The following is a 19,041-nucleotide window of genomic DNA, read 5'->3' on the forward strand; positions in this document are numbered from 1 at the left end:
CTCGCAGTTCCCATGCTTTACTGGAAGCGGCATGACGGGCACAGCCCGCATCGCTGCCACTGTTCGCTGGTACTCAGCGTCGCGGTCGGTGGCCCCGGAGAACCCGTCGGCCGCACCGAGGGCCGGGGACCAGACAGAGTCTGCGACGTGCGCCGGACGTCAGTTTGAAATTGGTCAATGCCGGCGGAAGCCCCGATCGCGATCGTGTGCTCGAGAGCACCGCTTACGTCGCCGACCAATTCAGTGCGCAGATACACGCTGGCGGGGAGAGATAGGGAGAGATCTGCCCGTCCAACTGGGCCGATGCCGTTGTGGCGGAACGCCCGGGCTGTACGTCGCTCGCCCGCCTCGGCATGGGGACATATAGCACTTGCGCTGGCAGACGTCTCCGCGGTCTGTGCTGGGGCTGAATGGAGATATAGATAACGGGTGTGCTATTTCCGCAAGCAGGGGCACTACTCTGCTAGTAGGTACGGCCGCTGGTCCCAGAATTCGTCGCCTATAATATCGCAGTGGTGGAGTTCGATCCTCGTCAGGGCGTGGGCCTTCTTGGACGCTTTCTGCTTCGAACTGCCCGACGGTGCCTGCTCTGGCTGCTGCGGCGTGCCTGGCGTCTCGCCTGCAGTCGACGCCAGATCGTCCGAGCTCGCCGGGGGTAACTGCGTAGAAGGCGCACACGTAGGCTTGTCAGAACTTTGAATACCTCGAAAATCCAAGAACAGAGAGAACACACCCGCTCCTGTACGAGCACGCTGCCTTTCCTGTACCTCGCCGGTATCGTGTTGTAATTGATACCAAAGCGCGAGTGCAGCATCTCGTTTTTGGTGCCGGACACAGTGCCCTGCGGCGGCAGGTCGGGATGAGAAGGCTAGGTCAGGGGTTATAGGTTCAACGCTTACACGGAGGATCGCGTGCGCTTGCGTCGTCGTCTCGCCGCCTTGCTGAACCAGAGCCCAGAAAATCGTGTTGTACAGATTGTTAATGTGTGCTTTAGGCTGAAGATTAGCAAGATTCAGCGAAAGGAGGGAACAGAAGAATATGAGGGCTTACTATCTGCTTGGCGCCATGAGAAGTAGTCCCGGATTTCTTTTTGTGACGGATAGACGACGATCCGGCCGTCAAATGACGGTGGATACTCGAGTGGTGTATCTGGAAGATATCTCGACCAGTTGAAGACATAGGACGAGGTGAAGAGTGATGTGAGGGTCGTCACTATTTTCGCCTGCCGTCGATTGTAGAGGGCGGTAGACTTTCGAAAGAGGAAGCTGTTGGACCAAAGGCATCGTCAGAAAATGTGAAGATGTACAGAGCGCTCGTCTGAACCTGTATTCATCCGACTCGCCAAAGGCTAGGACGATGTCTTTGTATTCGTTCATGACGTCTCGCGCAGCATGATCCATCAGCTGCAAAGCGCGCTCATCGTTTGGCTTTGCAAATTTGTGGACTTCGGACAACCTAGTCATGTCAATCGTGACCTACGTGCTCTGTTCCACATGAAAGAATGTCACTAACCGATGAAATGCATGACCGTCTATGCGTAATACCATGAATGTCCCGGGAAGAATTGGGTCAGGGAGTTCAAATTTCTTGACATACTGATAGCGCGAGCCAGCCATGATTTGTGTTCGTCTAAGTGTTGCACACCAATGCTGTAGCGATATTCCTGTGTAACGACCCGGGTGTATTTTGCGGCGACTCCAAGAGTACATGCTCAACAATTTATATGGGCGCTTGTGATCGAGCGATCGTCTTTCCCTGATGCCACGTGCTCCATTGCCTATCAGTCCTCATCCATTCGCGACGAGGGCCCAGCTTTCACTTTCTTTTGCTATGTTCAATCCTGTTCGATTGGCTCGCAGGATCACGTCGACAAAATATACTTCTTGCACAGCGGCATGTGCAAGATCCTCACAACGCCCGGAAGCCTTCTCGCACATGAAGCCTGCAGCCGACCAGGAGGAGTCGAAAACAAAGATTGACGGTGGTACAACTTCCGCAAAGTCTGGCGCGGCCTTCCTGGGCTTTGCCTACGATCTGCTTCGGGTAGAGCCCCGCGACAGAGATGTCGAGGTGGATACTTTGCTCAGATGGGTTATGTCTACCGACGCTATCTGACCCAGAGTGCTCGCAGCCCCAGCAAGCCGTCCCTCCACAGCCATCGCAGCCTCAACAAGCCACCCCTTCAGAGCTACCGCAGCCTCAACAGGCTACCGCTCCAGAACCATCGCAGCCCCGACAAGCTACTCCTCTAGAACTATCGCAGCTCCAACAAGCCGCTCCTCCAGAGCCATTATTGTCCTTCGACCTCCCGCCTTTGCCTGAACTCCCTGACAAACCAAAGTATCCGTGCCCGTACCTGACCGACGCGGAGATCACAACCTACTTGGTGCCCCTCTACAAGCGAGGATGGACCGTACAGAGTTCCAACAAAGCCGCTCGGCAAGGCCACCCCAGCGTTGCCCCAGCGCTTGTCAAGCGGTTTCTCTTTCTCAAACAACGCGGCTACGCCAATTTGCAGTTCACGGAGGACATCGAGCGGTTTCAGAAGGACGAGGACGTGAGTGGTTCCTGAACACCCCGGTCCACGTTGTCCTTACGCAGCGCGGTGCCAGCATCATTGTTCCGTATTCAGACGCGGCATGGCGCTCGTCCTGCGCACGCACACGCACACGGCGCGGCCCCTCCCCCTCGTAGGTGTGCCGCACCCGCTAAAGGTCCGCCCAGGTATCACCCTGCGCGATGTGCGCCTCGCCATCCTAGTCGAACGTGCGTTCGAAGTGCACCTCGTGCGTGGCACGGGCGATCCCCGCACGATGCGGGCTGACACCCGACCGGCGATGTGCCCGCTTACGATGCAAGACATGGAGGAGCGCCGCCTGCCTTACGATGCCATCCGGCATCGGCAGGGATGCCCCGTGTGCGGGTCGAAGAAGCATCTCAAGGGCGAGTGCCCACTGCAGTACGAGGTGAAGCCCCGACGCTTGTGCGTCCGTTGTGGCGAAATGCACTGGGACTTCCAGTGTCCGCAAGAAAAGAAGGAGCTGGAGAGTGACGCGGGTCCGAGTTCAGCTATTTAGCACCTTCCCAGGATATGACAATTTCGATCTATCTACTACATTCATATCTCGATGTTCAGATCGGTCTGGGTACACGGAAGCTAAGGCTCAATCACAGAGCAGCAGCATAATATAAATAGCATCTCTCACGAAACATGCCTTTCTGATCAAGAATATAAGGAGGACACGCGAACTGTCGGGCTGTCATTCCTAGAGCTTCCAAGCATGCATAACTCTCGAGATTGACGTTTATACGACAGCGGAAACCATGACGACCTGTGCAGTATAACAACATGGTGCTTTCCGATACTGTTTGGGAGTACGGGATCGCGGAGCAGGGGAACCGACACGAATGCGGTGCCTCCCACACCAGATGTGATGGTCACCAAGGATCGCCCTATTTATCGGTGGCGATGCCTACAAGAAGGCCTAAGAGCGTGACGCTCATACATTTTCTGTATGCCACCGGCGAGATGCAACTGAATCCTGGAAGTACGCGTGGGCAGTACTGATTACTTGCCCTGCAGATACCTTGATATATGCGACGACGGAGAAGTAATGATATACCTGCGGTCGCTGTGAGCACGAATGTTGTCAAGGCAGGGTCAACTAGAGTAGGACAAGCCTTGCATACAGTATATACGCACCAGATCAGAATCGATAGGGACCTTGTGACAACGCAGTGTCGACAATCTAATCTGCCGGTATGGAGTATCAGCACTGCGCTGGCAAGACGGATGTGATAGTGCACTGTCAGCGCGAGTCGAGTCGCCGATTCGGCTGGTAGCGGAGGCAGGGACGTTGAAAAGGAATCCGTTGCGTGCAGCACTGTTCGATGGGTGAGCTTGACTGCTATAATTAAGGGACGCACACGACCATCCACACGCATAGACACCTCGCCGGAATGCCTTTGTGCCAGCGCTCCTGGCATTCTCCAGAGCTCTGCGTTGGGGGACGCTCGGACTACCGGGGCTGGCCCCTCGGACTGAGCATGCTGGGCGATACATATGGAGTGAATACGATAGGGAACATGTTATGCGCCGTGCGCCGTCATAGCCGCGCGGTTTTGTGAAAGACCCACGAGTCCCGCGTGACACCGAGTTCCCCAAGGTACCAGTGCGAGCAATTTTCACAAGTGACTGAAAGTGCAGCTAAAGATGCTTGTGGTCTTCAGGGGCCGTATCACGAGACTGAGGATCACCGCGAGCGGGGAAAGTTTTGAAGATGCAAAACCGTTCTCCAGTATGGCAGGTGAAGATTGTGCGATGAACCGGCGGTCGGGGGACTGCGGAAACAATGTCTCCGCAGAGATCCCAGTGCTGTAACGAGCTGGGTGCGTCAAAGACATGCGCAGCTTTTGCGACGCGTAGGCACGTGAGGAAAGGCTGACGAAGGATTGCAGGGTCAGGACGTGGTCAGGCACGACTCATGAACGCGTTCCGGGGGCGAGCAATATGAGTGAAGAGGGAACACAGATAGGCACAGTCTGAAGCAAAAGCCTATGCGTCACATCGTGAGACAATGCGTCGTGCATCTTATGATACATCCAGGGAAGGACATCAAAGACCACGATCGAACAATGCAATGTTGCCGGCGCTAGCCTCGGTACCATGTGAACTCGACTTGTCAAGATCGGGGCAATCTGGCAGAAGAATATTCGCGGTGTGCGGGGGAAATGGGGTATGATATCCGTGAGTTGTCCTACAACGCATGCTGTAATATGAGCACTCAGCAGAGCGAGAAGGATTGCGCAAAGGGAATGAGGGCAGATGCGCGGGCGGCTGAGTGACACCTCCAATAGCCTACACCTCCACGTGGCTAGCAAGTTCAGCCATCCTCACCGCTGGCTCCGAGCTGGTAGGCACCATCTCATCCACGGATGTGATCCGCTGTAGAGCACGCTGACATCCATTGTCGGTCGTCCCTCCGGCAGCAGGACCGCTCGTGATGACTGATGAGAACGCGTGGTGTGCGGCAGGGACTCTGCCCAATTTTTTCAGGGCCATCTGGAGCCCTGGAAGTGTGGACGGAAGTAAATCGAGATACACCTGCCACCTGCCTTTTTGAGACGACGAGTGCGTCGACGGGGGACGCGTCGGGACAATGCAGCTGTTGTCCCGTGCCTGCGTTCCTCCCCAGCCTAAAGTGCCATGTAGAGGTGGAGCTGACCCGACATTTCAGAGACAAGGACAGGTGCTTAAGGCAGTGTCGGGCCAATCCGGGGCCGAAGAGCAGACATGCAGCAGGTGAGACAGGGCAGCCCACCCCTCGAGACGACGTGCATTGTATGCAGAAAGTAATCCCGTCTGGCATATCAGACCTGTCGCCGAGGCAGACGACGGCAACAAGAGCCTCATGCTTGCATTTTGCGAGGGGCAGATGAGAGGCAGAGAGGGCCCCAGCGGTGCGGCCTTCTGGCGCCCTCTGAGCGTACGCCCACATTCGACCCATCTTCCCCACAGTAATACCCCCTGATAATTTGATTCTAAAGGGTATACTCGTTCACGGTTTCAGCGTCAAGCCCCTTCTCTAATCTCTCACGTTGACTAATTTCTATTTTCCATTGTGGGTCCGCTTGCCATAGATGGACAGCGACGCTTCGCCGGGGCGCTTTCTCGCGTTCACCACCGCCAATTCCTCGACATTGCAGTCCTCTGCCGCCTCTCCCACCCCCGCATATCGTCGCCATAGCTCGGGCTCGGAATCTGGCTCCTCGAGCGGTGCGAGTGGTGCTGAGCACTTCCAGCACGCTCAGCACGCTCAGCCAACCTTCGGCACCCGGCAGGCGCACTTTGGGGCGGAAAATCAGCTTTTCAGCCCTCCTCGTCGTCCCGCAAATGCAAGCGCCACAATCTACGTGGACGACCCGCCATACATCCCTCCTGAGGCCTCCCAGCCCTCTCAAAACCATCAGTACGACCCGTCGGGTGGCCACTCTCAACATCCGGGTGGTTATTTCGACTACCATGCGCGCATGCCCCCCACCGCGGCCCACTCTCCCCCTCAGCCTGTAGGTCTACGCTTGCCTTATCTGATCTTACGTTCACGAATCTGATTGGCTGCCAGCTCCCCCGCAGGCAGCACAGCGGCGGGAGCAGCCCTGCAGAGTCGGTGCGGAGCGCGGGGAGCAACGCGACCGGGCAGATGAGCTATGGTGGCCACGGAAGCGCGTCGAGTGGCTCCAGCGACAACGAGAGTCTCCAGGCGAGCCTCAATGTGCAGCAGAGGGGCGCGGTACACGTCCAAGGGGTGTCGCCGACGCCGCAGATGTTCAACCCGGCACTGTACCCCGCCTATGACGCCAGTGCGCGCAGGATTGGATTGGAGCATGTCCGCCATGACAGTATGTCTCAAGACGCCTTGAGCCAGTCCCACTATCGTCCTAGGACCCATGAATACCCGACCACGAACGACGGGCCCTACATAATGTCCATGTCGCTCGATTTCGCCTCCTCGCCGGCGCCCGCCCCGTATCCGCGCCAGATGCCCGCCGCAGTGCCCATGCCGCCGAGCACGCCCCATATCGCTTATCAGACGCGTGGAATGACATTCAATGAGGACCACGCGCCGTTCTTCCCTCACCCGGCCCAAGTTCAGCCGCAACAAGCAGTGATAGGGCACACACGTACGCCCACAACCAAACCCAAGACAGATCCGACCCCTCCGGATCCCACACCCAACCTAAGGCAGCTTCTAGGCCTCAGTGAAGACGAAGAAGTGAGCTTGTGGTCCCTTGCAGACCCCCCTTTGGGCGAGAAACCGAACTACCCGTACCCTACCCTAATCAAGCTAGCTATTCATGGTAGTCCGAAGAAGCGCCTTACGTTGCAGGAGATATATATCGCTCTCGAACAGAGGTTCCAGTGGTTCAGGGACAATGCGCACGACAAGGCGTGGCAGGTAAGTAAAATACAACCTGGCATCTGTGGCGTCCTCTCATATGAATCATGGCCGCGTAGAACTCGATCAGGCATAACCTATCCCTCAATCGGTGCTTCAGCAGAGTCAATAAGCCCATTACGGAACCTGGGAAGGGAAGTTACTGGGTGGTTGATTATTCCCAGGGAGAGGGGAACAAGCGCGTGCGTAAGCGCAACAAGAGGCCCACCAAGGCAGAACTGGCTAAGCGTAAGGAAAAGGAAGCTTCTTCTTCGCGTCAGGAAGATGACAGTTCAAGCGACAACGATTCTGCCCCTACGACGACGCATTCCCGCTCCTCGACGTCAGGTGCCACTACCCAGGCCTCCACCCCCATCATGGGCTTTGATGATTCCAACATCGATCCCGCCCTCAGAAACCCAGGTCACGTCGTCGGAGAAGGTCGCGCCAGACCCAGGTCTGCTCGGAGCAACGCTAGACGCGGGGACTCTCCCTATACCCCGGCCCCAGGACCGTCCCAGGTGACGACCCGTGCTCGTAGCTCTGGCAGAACGCCTGCCTCGATAGCCATTCCGCAGATGGTCCCCCAGAACACGGTGTCGAGCGCCGCTGGCACTATCAGGCAGCCCACCGCGCTCCCGCAGCCCTCGTTTGGTCAGCCGTCGTTTGGACAACCCTCGTTTGGACAACCCGCGTTCGGACAACCTTCGTTCGGCCAGCCCTCGCTTCCCGTCTGGCAGTCGAGCTTCGTATCCGCGGCCGGCCCTGCGGTCCCCACCCCGAGGCTGGGGCAGCCTGCGTGGGGCCCGGCGCCTCCTCAGACTGATCCATCTTCCGGGTCTGCGTCGTTCATGCCCATGGACACCGCGATGGGCGTCAACATGCCCGCGGGGCGCGTCACCCGCTCGATGGCTGCTGCCTCGGAGGCCGTGGACATGCGCTACGCGCAGATGGGCATGTCCATCGCGCAGGGATCGCGGTCCAACTCGAGCGGCAGCAGTATGGGTCCTGAGCGGCGCGGTGCTGAGGTGGGCGCTATGCAGCAGTTTGAACGCACTCCTGGGCAGGGCGTCAGGCGCAGCAGCGACTCCTCCTCCGGCTCGTCCCAGGAGTGAGTGTAGAGGGCACCATGCAGCCCATTATGCGCATGCCGGGGCAGCTAACCTCTAGCATCATGCGATGTTCATGCCTAAACGTCTCCTGACCCTACTCACCAAAGCCTCAAACAATGCAAAACTCAATGTAACGAACTCTCACGACACATCTCACTTGCTCTATATCTTGCTTTCGATTGCTCACTGCTCTCCGCCTCGTGTCTATCTATAACTCACCTCTGTCTCCACGCTTTCTCGCTGATTCTTCCGCTTTCCTGATGTATATAGATTCTCTTGTAAGATGCCCTGCTCAGCCATTTCTCCCGTCGATGATATATCCTGCTGATATCTTTGCGTTTGTTTTCTTGCTTTGCTGTGTGTACGCTATCCATACTTGATTGTGACATGATAATCTGCTGTATCGAGTTCGGTAGCTGTGCTTCGTCGGTCTCGTGTTCACCGCTCCCGTTATTTCTAGCTCTGCCCGCTGTACAATGCTTAATATATTGGTTTCTCTCATTCTCACGATGTCTGCATCTGTGTAGAGTTTTCGGAGGCATCTGGGAATAATGATTCTGACTCGTCAATTCAAGATACGAGTCAAAGGCGCGCCTACGCGTAACGCGACAGACGCGTCAATGCGTGCAACGCGTTCCACGTGACGGCTAACCGCGCCCTGCTGCCCCGGCGATCCCGCCGAATCATCAAGTTTGAGCAGTGCGCAAATCTTGTCCTATCAATATGACCCCTCAGCGCCATGCGGTGATGCGTATTCTCGTGTTTCCCGACCTTAATCAGATCGCCGACGCTCGCATCAGATGGGGACTGCGGTCGAGTCCGACCGAATGGATCTCGCTGCGCATATAAGCAAGGGTGCTCCCGGTGTGTCGCCCCTAAGTATCGGTCTACGCGACCCCTCCTACAGTGGATATGCTTCGTCCGCCTCCGCAAACTCAAGCCCTCTCGAGCCGTACCTTTCGTGTACCGCCCTTAGACGGATCCCTCGCCCTGCCAGAGATATATGACTGGCACGCAGAGCATTCGCCGGAGCACCCTGTCTTCAAATTCGCCAGAGAGGATGGCATCACTAAAACAATCTACTGGCCAGAGGTGGCGCATGCTGTCCGTGTCGGTGCTAAACTGATCACACAGCGAACCCATTCCGAAGTAGAGCGCGATGAAAGACCTATCGTAGCGATATTGTCGCATTCCGGTACGTGACTGTTTATATGCATGATTTTCCCAAGACCGCTGAACCCCTACGATACGGCAGACACAATCCCTTACTTCGTTACTGCGGTCAGTGTGATGCGGGCACATTGCGTCGTTTTCCCGATTTCTCCTCGAAACTCTCCTACCGCGGTGGCGCATCTGATCCAAAAGGTTGGAGTGAAGCATATCCTTGTAGGGCAGGAGCAAGCCATGCGCGACCTATCGAGTGCTGCCCTGAATATACTGGAGTCGCAATATCCCTCAACGCCTAAGCCTAACCTGACGCCGATGCCTCTATATGAAGATTTATTCTTGTCACCCACTGATCCGTCCGTTACGCTTGACGACGCTCCATACATCAACCGTGGGTCGGAGACGCTCTGCCTGATCTTACATTCGTCAGGTACTTTTCTCTCCTTGAGGAGACAGTTTATCGATATCTCACTAGGACCGATAGGCTCCACAGCTTTCCCAAAGCCTATTTTCTGGACCCAGGGGCGTTTTGCCGAGATGGCCCTGATCCCATGGTTTGGAGAACGTGATCTCACGGGTGTTGTCTGGTCTCTACACACTATGCCCATGTATCATGGAATGGGTGTCCTGCAGCTTTATTGGGCGGTGAGGATCGTGTTCCCTAATTTACTGTAGATATCACTGAAGTAAGGTGTCTATCACCGAAGCCGTCATGTGGACTGATCGTCAGCGCATTCGAACCGAAGACCCCAGCGCCCATGCCGACACCCGACGGGCTGTTCAAGGCGGCGAAGGCAACTGACAGCGATGTCATTTTCTGTGTCCCATCCATCATTGAGGTATGTGCCGCCGGCGGATGCTTACGGATATCGGTGTCTGAAGATACTACAGGCATGGGCCCAAAAGCCTGAGTATGTTAAATGGTTGGCTAGCCGCACGGGTGTGGTGAGTTTCACGGATCACAACAAGCTGATAGATGATTGACTGCCGGACATCAGCTGTTTGGTGGTGGGCCCCTCAACAAAGAGGCCGGAGACTACATGACATCGCAAGGTGTTTCTATCTTCATTCTCTATGGATGGTCTGTATCCGACGGCACATGTCCACATTCACCTGTACACTAACCAACTCGCTTGTCATTAGCACGGAAGGCGGGATCATGAGCCCGATCTTGCCTGGCAGGTACAATCATCGTCCGCGGGATCATTAGCTGACAACTAGTTCAGACAAGGTCGGCTACGATTGGGAATACTTTCGGATTCCCAACAACGTCAAGTCACATATGGTTCCATATGGCAACAATACATACGAGTTTGTCATGGTGGTATGCTTTTCTCGCGACGTCTTCTGCTAGTGTGATTGTAGACGAAAACATGACAGTTGAATCACTTCTGCACACTGAGCGTCATCAATACTCAAGTTGATGGCGTCCCAGCATACGCAACCTCCGATCTTTTCGCTCCACACCCGACGAAGCCAGGGTATTGGAAGATCTTCGGTCGTACTGATGATCAGATCATGCACAATACGGGAGAGAAGGTTTATTGTAGATACTCTTATGACTCTATTTGCAGGTTACTTATATTTTCCTTCTAGACTAATCCGGGCCCATTAGGTCCGCCGTTCAGTGTTTGCCATCTGTGATATAAGGCTGACGAAGACCACCAGAGAGCATGCTCAATCAAGACCCCCATGTGCTATCCTCAGTGATGTTCGGTCGCGGTCGCTTCCAAGCAGGTATTCTGGTGGATCCAAAGTCAGAGTACAGATTCGATCCTTCAGATGAAGTGAAGCTGGCTGAATTCAGGAACAAAATTTGGCGAGTACCTTGCATATGATTATCAGGCAGCTAATGATCTCTTTCTGTAGGCCAACAGTGGAGAGGATGAACGCATATGCGCCGCAGCATTCGAGGTTGTTCAAGGAGGTGCGTTGTGACCACTCTGCTTTTACCGCTACGCAAACTAATGTTGACGGGTGCTTTATGTAGATGATCATAGTCGCCAAGCCATCGAAACCATTCACGTACACCGCGAAGAGTACGGCTCGCAGGCAGGCAGTCATTGCTGACTATGAAGACGAAATCAATGCAGTGTACGACAAGGTGGAAGAGAGCACGCAGTCAAACATTCCTCCACCAGCACAATGGGATGTCGTCTCTACCACCGATTTCGTACGCGCCGTCGTGAATAAAGTACTCAGGCAAACCGTCAACGACGACGACGATCTCTTCGAGCACGGTTGCGATAGGTCAGTGCAAGCCTTTCCAAACCTATTGATGACTGTAATCACATAATATTACAGTTTGCAAGCCACATGGATTCGAAACTCTCTGCTACGAGCACTGCATGATTCTGTTGAGACTGACACACGAAGGACCGCCGACAACCTCGTGTACGACAACCCTTCGGTGCTACGCCTCGCCTCGTTCATCTCAGACCTCGCATGTGGTAAGGACGGCACAGAGACATCTCAGGCTGGACGTGTTGATGCTATGCGCGCCATGCTTGCTCGTTATAACAAACATTTCCCGCTGCACAGAGCAGATGATCATAATGGCCATACGGCCGGTGATGTACTTCTGGTCACTGGCACAACTGGAAGCTTGGGATGCCATATCTTGGCTCGCCTTGCCAATAGGCATAGCGTTTCGCGGATCTTCGCCTTGAATCGAACGTCTAGGGACAAGACACCTCTACGCACAAGACAGGAACAAGCACTACTCCAGCGAGGACTGAGTGCAAGTATTCTTGAGGATGAAAAGGTAGTCTTACTCGAGGGCGACCTCACAGCGGCTAGGCTTGGTCTACCGGAAGAGACTTATGAAAAGGTATGCTTCTCACTGTGAACAATATTTCCAGCTATTGGCTAACCTTACAACAGCTGCGTCAAGTCGTGACACACATTGTTCATAACGGTGAGCCGTATTTTCAGTCAACGCCCAAAATACACTAACCTCCTCTTGCAAGCCTGGAGGGTCGACTTCAATCTCAGTCTCAGCTCATTCGAGAGCAATATCAAGGGCTTGCGCAGTCTCATCGACTTGTCGCTAACAACACATCAACATAAACCGGCGCGACTCATCTTCTTGAGCTCAATTGGCGTGTACCAGAGTGAGCTTTAAATAATACCCTGTTGTTGATTCTCGAGCTCTCACGCCCTTTTAGATGTTCAAAGAAACGAAGTGCAGTCTGAAGCACTGATCGAGCCAGACGTCGCAGTGAGCTCAGGCTACACGGAATCCAAATGGGTATCAGAGGCGATGCTGTTGGCCGCTGGCGAGGAGACGCAACTGAATGCTCTGATCGTGCGTGTTGGCCAGATCTGTGGCGGTGCAGACGGTGCCTGGAACGTGAACGAATGGTTCCCGTCAATGGTTCAAAGCAGCAAAAAACTGGGCGTATTCCCTATTGATGATGGTGTGCGTATCTGCGACTATGTGTGATTGTGTGATGAACCTGATATATACGTGTATAGGTGGTGAGCTGGATACAGCCGGAAATAGCCGCGAATGCAATCGTCGATTACATTAAGGGTCCCGCCACGGTCAGAGTGGTCAATCTCGTCCATCCACGTCCGTGTTCCTGGAACATTCTAGCGGATGCAATCTCCGTGTCCTTGGACATCAAACTGGTGCCATACCAAGACTGGTTATCGCTGCTGGCCACCCAATCTCAGCAGATGGCCAAGGGGGAGAGAGAAGAGCTAGAGCTACTTCGAGAATTGAGGGCTCTGAAATTACTGCCCTTTTTCCAGCGTCTTGTGCCAGGGTCAGCTGCCAGTGAAGCAATGGGTTTCCCATCCTTAGCTACGACTGAAGCAGTCGCCGCATCTCCTACCTTGTCGGACCCATCCCTACGTCAACTGACGCCAGAGAATGTTCACAGATGGATCGCGAGTTGGAAGAAGGCAGGATTGTGGTAAGGCGTTTGGATGCGTCGGCACATTTAAACTTAACCAACTATGTGATCGCCCATTTGACCTGATAACCCCATACTTGGGAATAACAATCGAATTAAATTGTAGCGACAAATCCATATATGGGCATTTGGCACAGTGGTAGCGCGCTCGCTTCGCAGGTCACGTAATAGCACGTGTAGGCGTATTTGCGTGAGGTCCAGGGTTCAATCCCCTGAATGTCCATTTTATTATTCGTAGCAGTCCAATCAAGTACAACAAGTCCATAAATAGCAAGGTACCTTCTCAAAACAGATGCACCCTCGTCTCGCTGTTTGCACCGTCTTCGTAAGCCCGCAAAACAAGGGAGGAGGAAAGAAAGACCGTACACACTGTATATAAGGGCCGTCAAAGGTGTTCAGAGCAAGAGAAAGTACAATAGAACACAAATACCGACATCTGCTCGCAAAGTATGTCATGCGAAGCGCCCGCGTCTTCGCTCTCGCTCTCGACCGTGACTCGATTTGGTGATTTCTTCACCCGGAGCGATATCCACCATCACAATGGCAGCCCTGTTATCCTCGCACAAAAAGTTGTGAGACACGACAGAAGACGGATGCTCATGGTGACACCACCACCAGCTGGCAAAGGCGGAGGAAGTCGCCAGTCACCGAGTGCTTGCTTGTAGGCTACACCGCTCTTTCCAGCCTTTCTACTTTAGAAGATACTTTGTATTTCGCCATACCATGTGAGTCTGAGCTGTCACTAGTGAGCGCTTGGAATACATCTGAGGTGGAGCTTGGTCGCAATCGCTACAGGACCGGCAGGAATGCACTCTTTCCAACTCTGGGCTGAGTCCAAATAATATGCCGTTCGACTGAGACTTGAATTGAGCATGCCCCATCCTCCTCAACTGCATTGTCTTGCAAGACAGCGTATGTTATGCCTCAGTGCTGAATCACTCAATTCCGGTACCGCAGCGGTTACTGCTTGAGATGAGTCCAGAACCTTTGTTTCGAGCATGGTACTCTGATTGACCCGCTGATAGAGACATTACGAAACAGTCTAGTGGAGAACATCCTCGCTGCTGGTCTGGTTTATCAGTCCAGCAGCGAGGTTCCACTAGACTTCTTCACAATGTCTCCACTGCAAGCTAGCAGTCAGCATCTTAAGGCTGGTCTGAAACACTGTGAAAGAAGTGCACAAGAGCCGCCTCACACCAATCTCTCCTCACCGCATCTCTCTCCCGCACACATACCATCCCCCGCGTCCCACGCACACGCACACACCCATACACCTAACCATGTCCTCCTACACGCTCTGTGCCTCCCCTGCGAGCCTCAAGCCTTACGGCCGCTCCGCAAAGGGTCTGCAGCAGCCTGCGCTCATCCCGCTTAGCGTTGCCCAGCAGTGCCACGACGTCACCCACCGCAGCCTCGACCTCCTCCAGGAGCCCGCGGAGAAGCCCCGGCTGAGCGGGTCATTCGATGTCGGCTGCGAACTCATTCCGCTCAATGTCGCCCGCCGCCGTCGGCAGATCACTCATCGCTGGTTCCTCTAAAGCGTTCGGGCATCTGTTCAGTCTGCCGATGATGTGCGTCTGCGCCCGTCTGACGGACGCGGCTGCTGCGCTACATAGGGAGGGGACTCGGGAGCGCAGGGCGTCCTCAGGTTTCTAGGGCCTGTGTGGCAAGCTGCTCACTACCTGGGAATGATCCTCTCGTTGCGCCCAGTTTTCTTTTTTCCTGTTGCCTTTTTTCTTTTTCTCTTACAGAAAACCCAATCCAAAAAAAGCGCAAAACTAAAAACCACAAAAACATCTCTCTCAGGCTCATTCGATTCTTCTCCGCCTACTACGCCGTTCCTCGGGACGACGTTTACCTTTCCTCACTACCCTGCAGCACACGTTACATTCGCGCTGACCGTCCTCTACCTCTCTTTTGAGACAGACTGGCCGACCGATGGGCGAAGAGGATGTGCGCGCGCTTGCAACACCCAGGACGACCACCAGGATGGATCTTGCTCAGGTACGCGTTCGGTGAGGAGGAAGCCATGACCCTCTTATGACCTGGGCGATTTTCTTTGTGTGCCAATGTACTCCTTGCTCTTCGTGCGCGTGCTCGCTGATCATGCCTATCTTTTGTCTGCTACTAGACTGCAAGTCCGGTCCTGTCACTCTGGCGGAGGGTGATGTCCATGCTGTCGTTGCGGTCATTGATCTGCGCTAACGGCTCCGTTTGAAACAGGTTGAGTTGCACATCCCTCTTTTTCGGCTTCTTTTTGTCCGGTAAATTACGTGTACACCACTCTGCTGATATCTCTCTTCGATAGTTAGACGTCATCTGTATTTACGAGGGCTCGTCGTTTGCGGGGAGATCGGGCTAGGGTGAGTTGCGGGTGAGAGGGGCTTGTGCAGCGTGAGGGACGGCCGGCCCTCCCGCTGCATACGTCCTCTTCATTTGCGTGTGGCGAGGGGAGTGTGCGCTGTTCATCAGTGTCGGGGACACTGATGGGCAGCGTCCAGGTGGAGATAAGTATCTGCGCCTTCCTCCTTGCTACGTATTCGCTGACCGTCGCAACACCAGGGCATCGCTGTACCCAAAGTCCGGTCGTTTCCACAGGTAGGGAATCGTTCTTGGAAAATGCTCTCCCCTTGTTATGGTTTTTGGTACCTAGCAGTTTTCGCGAGGCGAGGGTATTTACATTACTTGACGGTAAACATCTCTATCCCTGGCGTGGGCACATGCAAGTCCCTCCTCGTATAGTATGTTTGTGAGGGTCTTGCTTTGTTGGTGGAGCGGTGCAAGGAGGGGGTTCATGATGAGGAGGCGTACGCAGCGAGAGAGACGGCCGCTCTCTCGCTGCATGCATCTTCGCGTTTGCTGGATATGTATTTAAAAGTGTGGTAGAGGAGAGGGTAGCCAGAAGCATCACCGCTCTAACCTGGATGTTGACGCGTTGCAGCTTGCTGTTCTAACTTATGCGGTCAGGAGGGTGCAATCGTGTGGAGGTTCTTGGGGTCTTTTTGAGGATTATTTCTCTCCAGAAACACTATGAATAGGTAGAGCTAGGAAAAGAATGAAATGTCAGTTTCCCGATTTGGCGGATGACGCCTGACCGGCGCCTGCCAGTGGGTAGCTGGCTTTACCACACTGGCTGACATCGAGCAGCAATGCATCCTGCTCTATATGTCGATGAGATCGCATCGCTCATTGTCTCCTATATTCCTCTATGGGATTCTCCCAAGCGAGACACGCACAGCCTCGCAGCACTCGCAAGGACGTGCAAATTACTCAGCATGCTGTCTCTCGACGAACTCTGGTCCTTCCAGGTTGGCCTGGACAATCTGATCAAATGCATGCCTGCAGACCTCTGGGACTTCATGTGGGAACAGAAATTTCACGATTTAAGGGTGCGCACTTTGGTGCGTCTTCTTTACATCTGGCATACGCGAGGTAGCTCACCCTCGTGAGATAGATTTTTAGAAGACAACTGTATCCGGAGGATTGGGATCGGTTCAAGTTCTACGCTCAGCGAGTCCGTGTGCTAACCTTTGGGACGCAATCACCTTATCTATGGGCTGAAAACGTCGAACAAAAGCACCCTTTGGGTGTATCCAGTCAAGTCTTGGAAATATTTCGTCTCTTCGGGTCGTCCTATCCCTTATTTCCCAACTTAAGAAAACTTGACTGCTCAGACCACCGACATATTATTAACGTCCAGTTTATGCCGATGTTTCTTGGGCCTAAATTAACTCATCTCAGACTACATATACATGCCTCTGACAGGCGTACTTCAGAGTTGATCCTTGCTCACCTTCCCATCCTTGCGCCTCATCTCCGTGGTCTAGAAATTTCGGGGTTTTCGCTGGAAGGTAGAAGCAAACTCAACACGACGACATGCCTCCCATTCGCCACCCAAACATTCTCAGGCCTGAAATGTCTAGAAATGTTCAGCTGTGTATCTGATATGCCTCTCTCCTTCAAATCGTTCGTGGAGTTGTCATCATTGCCACAACTATCCTCGCTGTCCTTGGAGAATAGCCAAAACGCCCGCAAGGGCGAGACGCTCATTCAGTCCTCGGATGTCCCGTCAGATGTGTCCTCTTCCGTCAAGCATTTACGTACATGGACAATCTCCACACGATCTTCCGCTGTTCTTCTGTTGGCAGTCAAGTACCCAAATTTGCGAACAGTCAACATCACAGCTCGTGGAAATTCGTGTCCCGTGGACCTTGGTGACTTCTGCCAGACCCTCCAAGATCAGTGCTCCCATTTGCTCCTCGTCAACATCAATATAGCCATTCTGCATTCTGATTCGACAGAGGTTTTGCCCTCCACCGCGTTGCAGCCGCTTTACGCTTTTCATAATCTGGAAACTCTCTCCATCGACAGCAGATATAATATCGCAGTCAACGACGATGATATGATGTCGATGGCGCTCGCCTGGCCGCGCCTGCGGGTTCTCTCTTTCCTCCACATCAGAAGCAAGCCAAGGCCCTTCGTGCCCGCCGTCACCCTCCAGGGTCTTGTGTCCCTGGTTCAAAATTGCCCTGACCTCGAAGACGTCATACTGGACATTGACGCATCAAATACTCAGGTCTCCGTGGACGCACGCCCCGGAGGTGGTTCTTCCAACAGCCTCATCACCCGTTTGAGGACAGGCCCCTCGTCCGTTGCAGGCGAACCAGTCAAGATGGCGGCATTCCTATCAGATCTCTTTCCACACCTCAAAAGCATAGACTGCCAGGTCGAGGGCAGCGGAAATACAGCATGGGCGGAGGCAGAGCGACACCTTCTGACCTTCACCGCGGTTCGCGTGTGGGCTTTGGAACATGCAGGACTCGATTGGCTGCTCGACGACCCATGAGTCAACCGATCATGTCCAGGTGATCCATAGCTAGCGTCATGGGAAGTCGGACAGAGGTGCAGTCCCTCGTTCATGTCGCCGTGCAGTCGGCTTCCATATAAAAGTGCTTGTAATATGCACATGCTGCTGTAGTCCTTGACAGGGTCGAATAGACTACACGAAGCTGGATGCCGATCAGCATTGTTCATTTATGAGAACACTGCCTTCCCAGGCCAGTTCAAATCATAGATGTTGGCCGTAGACCTCGTCTGCGTTTCCGGTCCATCTCTAGGTGAGTCGCAGCCGATGTCGTGGGGTGCTTTGAACCGTGCGCCGGGCTTGAGCGCCGGAGACCAAACCCAGGGCTTGAAGCTTCTGGCCTTCTCTCCGGTTCGGTTCCTTGCGCTAACCAACTTGGAAGCTGCCTCTCACCGATACATCAAGCAATTGCGGCCACAAACGCAGAGCGCACCGCAGTTCGGGTCGTCACCAACGTACACCCCCGGGGCCCGTCCCATATACCTGAGAGAACGAGGCTTGAAGAACCCGGAACCACTATTGTAAAAAACTGTACTCGCTAGTCTCCATTACAACTTGTCAGTCGATGAGGAGTCGGACTTCCTGATCGCCTGTCGGTGTCGTGTATCGACGGTGTACCGCCCGCTAAGGACTGCCTCTGGGCCCACTGCGTCAGCGGAGTTTCCAGCTCCGTCTGAGGAGTACAATTGACTGGCAGATGCAACGTATCATACGAGAAGAAAGACAGCCTGAAGTTAGTCAAGCCTTGAAGATACCATTTTCCACAGCAGGCCCTATTGACAACAAACCACACTCTCCGGCAACTTATATACTAACCAACCAACAGTAGGCCTTGCCAACGCGTAGCAGGCCGGACAGAGGCTGCCGTAGGAATCTATAAGGTTATATCGTATGTAGTAACCATTGCGCCAGGTGTGTAACACTGCTCGCCAACATCGCGAGTAATTATCTACCACATATATAATACACAACATTCTCTCTGGATAGCTTGATGTATTTTGCTTATGAATTAACATAAAGTAACAACTGCGATCTAAGCATTA

At 54.0% G+C, this 19,041-nt stretch overlaps 6 protein-coding genes and 1 non-coding gene across 7 annotated transcripts; 6 read left to right on the forward strand and 1 right to left on the reverse strand.

The window, feature by feature from the left end:
• Positions 1-455: 455 nt before the first annotated feature.
• On the reverse strand, positions 456-1,616 carry POSPLADRAFT_1049165 (hypothetical protein; the record flags this gene model as incomplete). Its single annotated transcript, XM_024479679.1, has 6 exons — positions 456-659; positions 704-841; positions 900-988; positions 1,051-1,265; positions 1,324-1,455; positions 1,513-1,616. The coding sequence occupies 6 exons, from the start codon at positions 1,614-1,616 to the stop codon at positions 456-458; spliced, it is 882 nt and encodes a 293-aa protein (XP_024335816.1).
• Positions 1,617-1,830: 214 nt separating this feature from the next.
• POSPLADRAFT_1184716 (hypothetical protein) lies at positions 1,831-3,210 on the forward strand (the record flags this gene model as incomplete). Its single annotated transcript, XM_024489097.1, has 3 exons — positions 1,831-2,070; positions 2,132-2,557; positions 2,613-3,210. 3 exons carry the CDS (start codon positions 1,831-1,833, stop codon positions 3,075-3,077), a joined length of 1,131 nt encoding a protein of 376 aa, XP_024335817.1. The 3' UTR covers positions 3,078-3,210.
• Positions 3,211-6,815: 3,605 nt separating this feature from the next.
• On the forward strand, positions 6,816-7,111 carry POSPLADRAFT_1121841 (hypothetical protein; the record flags this gene model as incomplete). Its single annotated transcript, XM_024483523.1, has 2 exons — positions 6,816-6,956; positions 7,016-7,111. Coding segments are annotated over 2 exons (237 nt in total), but the record flags the coding sequence as incomplete, so codon positions are not given.
• A 618-nt stretch (positions 7,112-7,729) lies between these two features.
• Positions 7,730-8,551, forward strand: POSPLADRAFT_1067412 (hypothetical protein; the record flags this gene model as incomplete). Its single annotated transcript, XM_024482185.1, has 1 exon — positions 7,730-8,551. A coding segment is annotated over one exon (376 nt), but the record flags the coding sequence as incomplete, so codon positions are not given.
• Positions 8,552-8,947: 396 nt separating this feature from the next.
• On the forward strand, positions 8,948-13,250 carry POSPLADRAFT_1173269 (hypothetical protein). Its single transcript, XM_024488226.1, has 18 exons — positions 8,948-9,242; positions 9,303-9,555; positions 9,667-9,859; positions 9,922-10,053; positions 10,106-10,159; positions 10,213-10,295; positions 10,358-10,392; positions 10,441-10,538; positions 10,595-10,753; positions 10,811-10,829; positions 10,883-11,033; positions 11,084-11,141; positions 11,205-11,464; positions 11,519-12,044; positions 12,098-12,131; positions 12,184-12,327; positions 12,382-12,635; positions 12,692-13,250. Exons 1-18 carry the CDS (start codon positions 8,960-8,962, stop codon positions 13,136-13,138), a joined length of 3,183 nt encoding a protein of 1,060 aa, XP_024335820.1. The 5' UTR covers positions 8,948-8,959; the 3' UTR covers positions 13,139-13,250.
• Positions 13,251-13,256: 6 nt separating this feature from the next.
• POSPLADRAFT_t127 lies at positions 13,257-13,357 on the forward strand. Its single transcript has one exon. It is a non-coding gene; the product is annotated as a tRNA-Ala (tRNA).
• A 1,057-nt stretch (positions 13,358-14,414) lies between these two features.
• POSPLADRAFT_1151639 (hypothetical protein) lies at positions 14,415-17,980 on the forward strand (the record flags this gene model as incomplete). The annotated part of the gene is made up of 7 exons (XM_024486558.1): positions 14,415-14,640; positions 15,013-15,138; positions 15,266-15,321; positions 15,447-15,497; positions 15,877-16,001; positions 16,900-16,985; positions 17,307-17,980. 7 exons carry the CDS (start codon positions 14,415-14,417, stop codon positions 17,978-17,980), a joined length of 1,344 nt encoding a protein of 447 aa, XP_024335821.1.
• Between the last annotated feature and the right edge of the window lie 1,061 nt (positions 17,981-19,041).

Source organism: Postia placenta, assembly GCF_002117355.1.
Source record: "Postia placenta MAD-698-R-SB12 unplaced genomic scaffold POSPLAscaffold_13, whole genome shotgun sequence".
In the NCBI taxonomy this organism is placed as follows: domain Eukaryota; kingdom Fungi; phylum Basidiomycota; class Agaricomycetes; order Polyporales; family Adustoporiaceae; genus Rhodonia; species Rhodonia placenta.

Bases quoted from the DNA above. Each gene is read 5' to 3' on its own strand.
- POSPLADRAFT_1173269 (XM_024488226.1), top strand. From the start codon at position 8,960: ATGCTTCGTCCGCCTCCGCAAACTCAAGCCCTCTCGAGCCGTACCTTT. The intron at 9,860-9,921 runs GTGAGGATCGTG...CTATCACCGAAG, and splicing joins TCCTGCAGCTTTATTGGGCG to CCGTCATGTGGACTGATCGT. The intron at 12,132-12,183 runs GTGAGCCGTATT...TCCTCTTGCAAG, and splicing joins GACACACATTGTTCATAACG to CCTGGAGGGTCGACTTCAAT.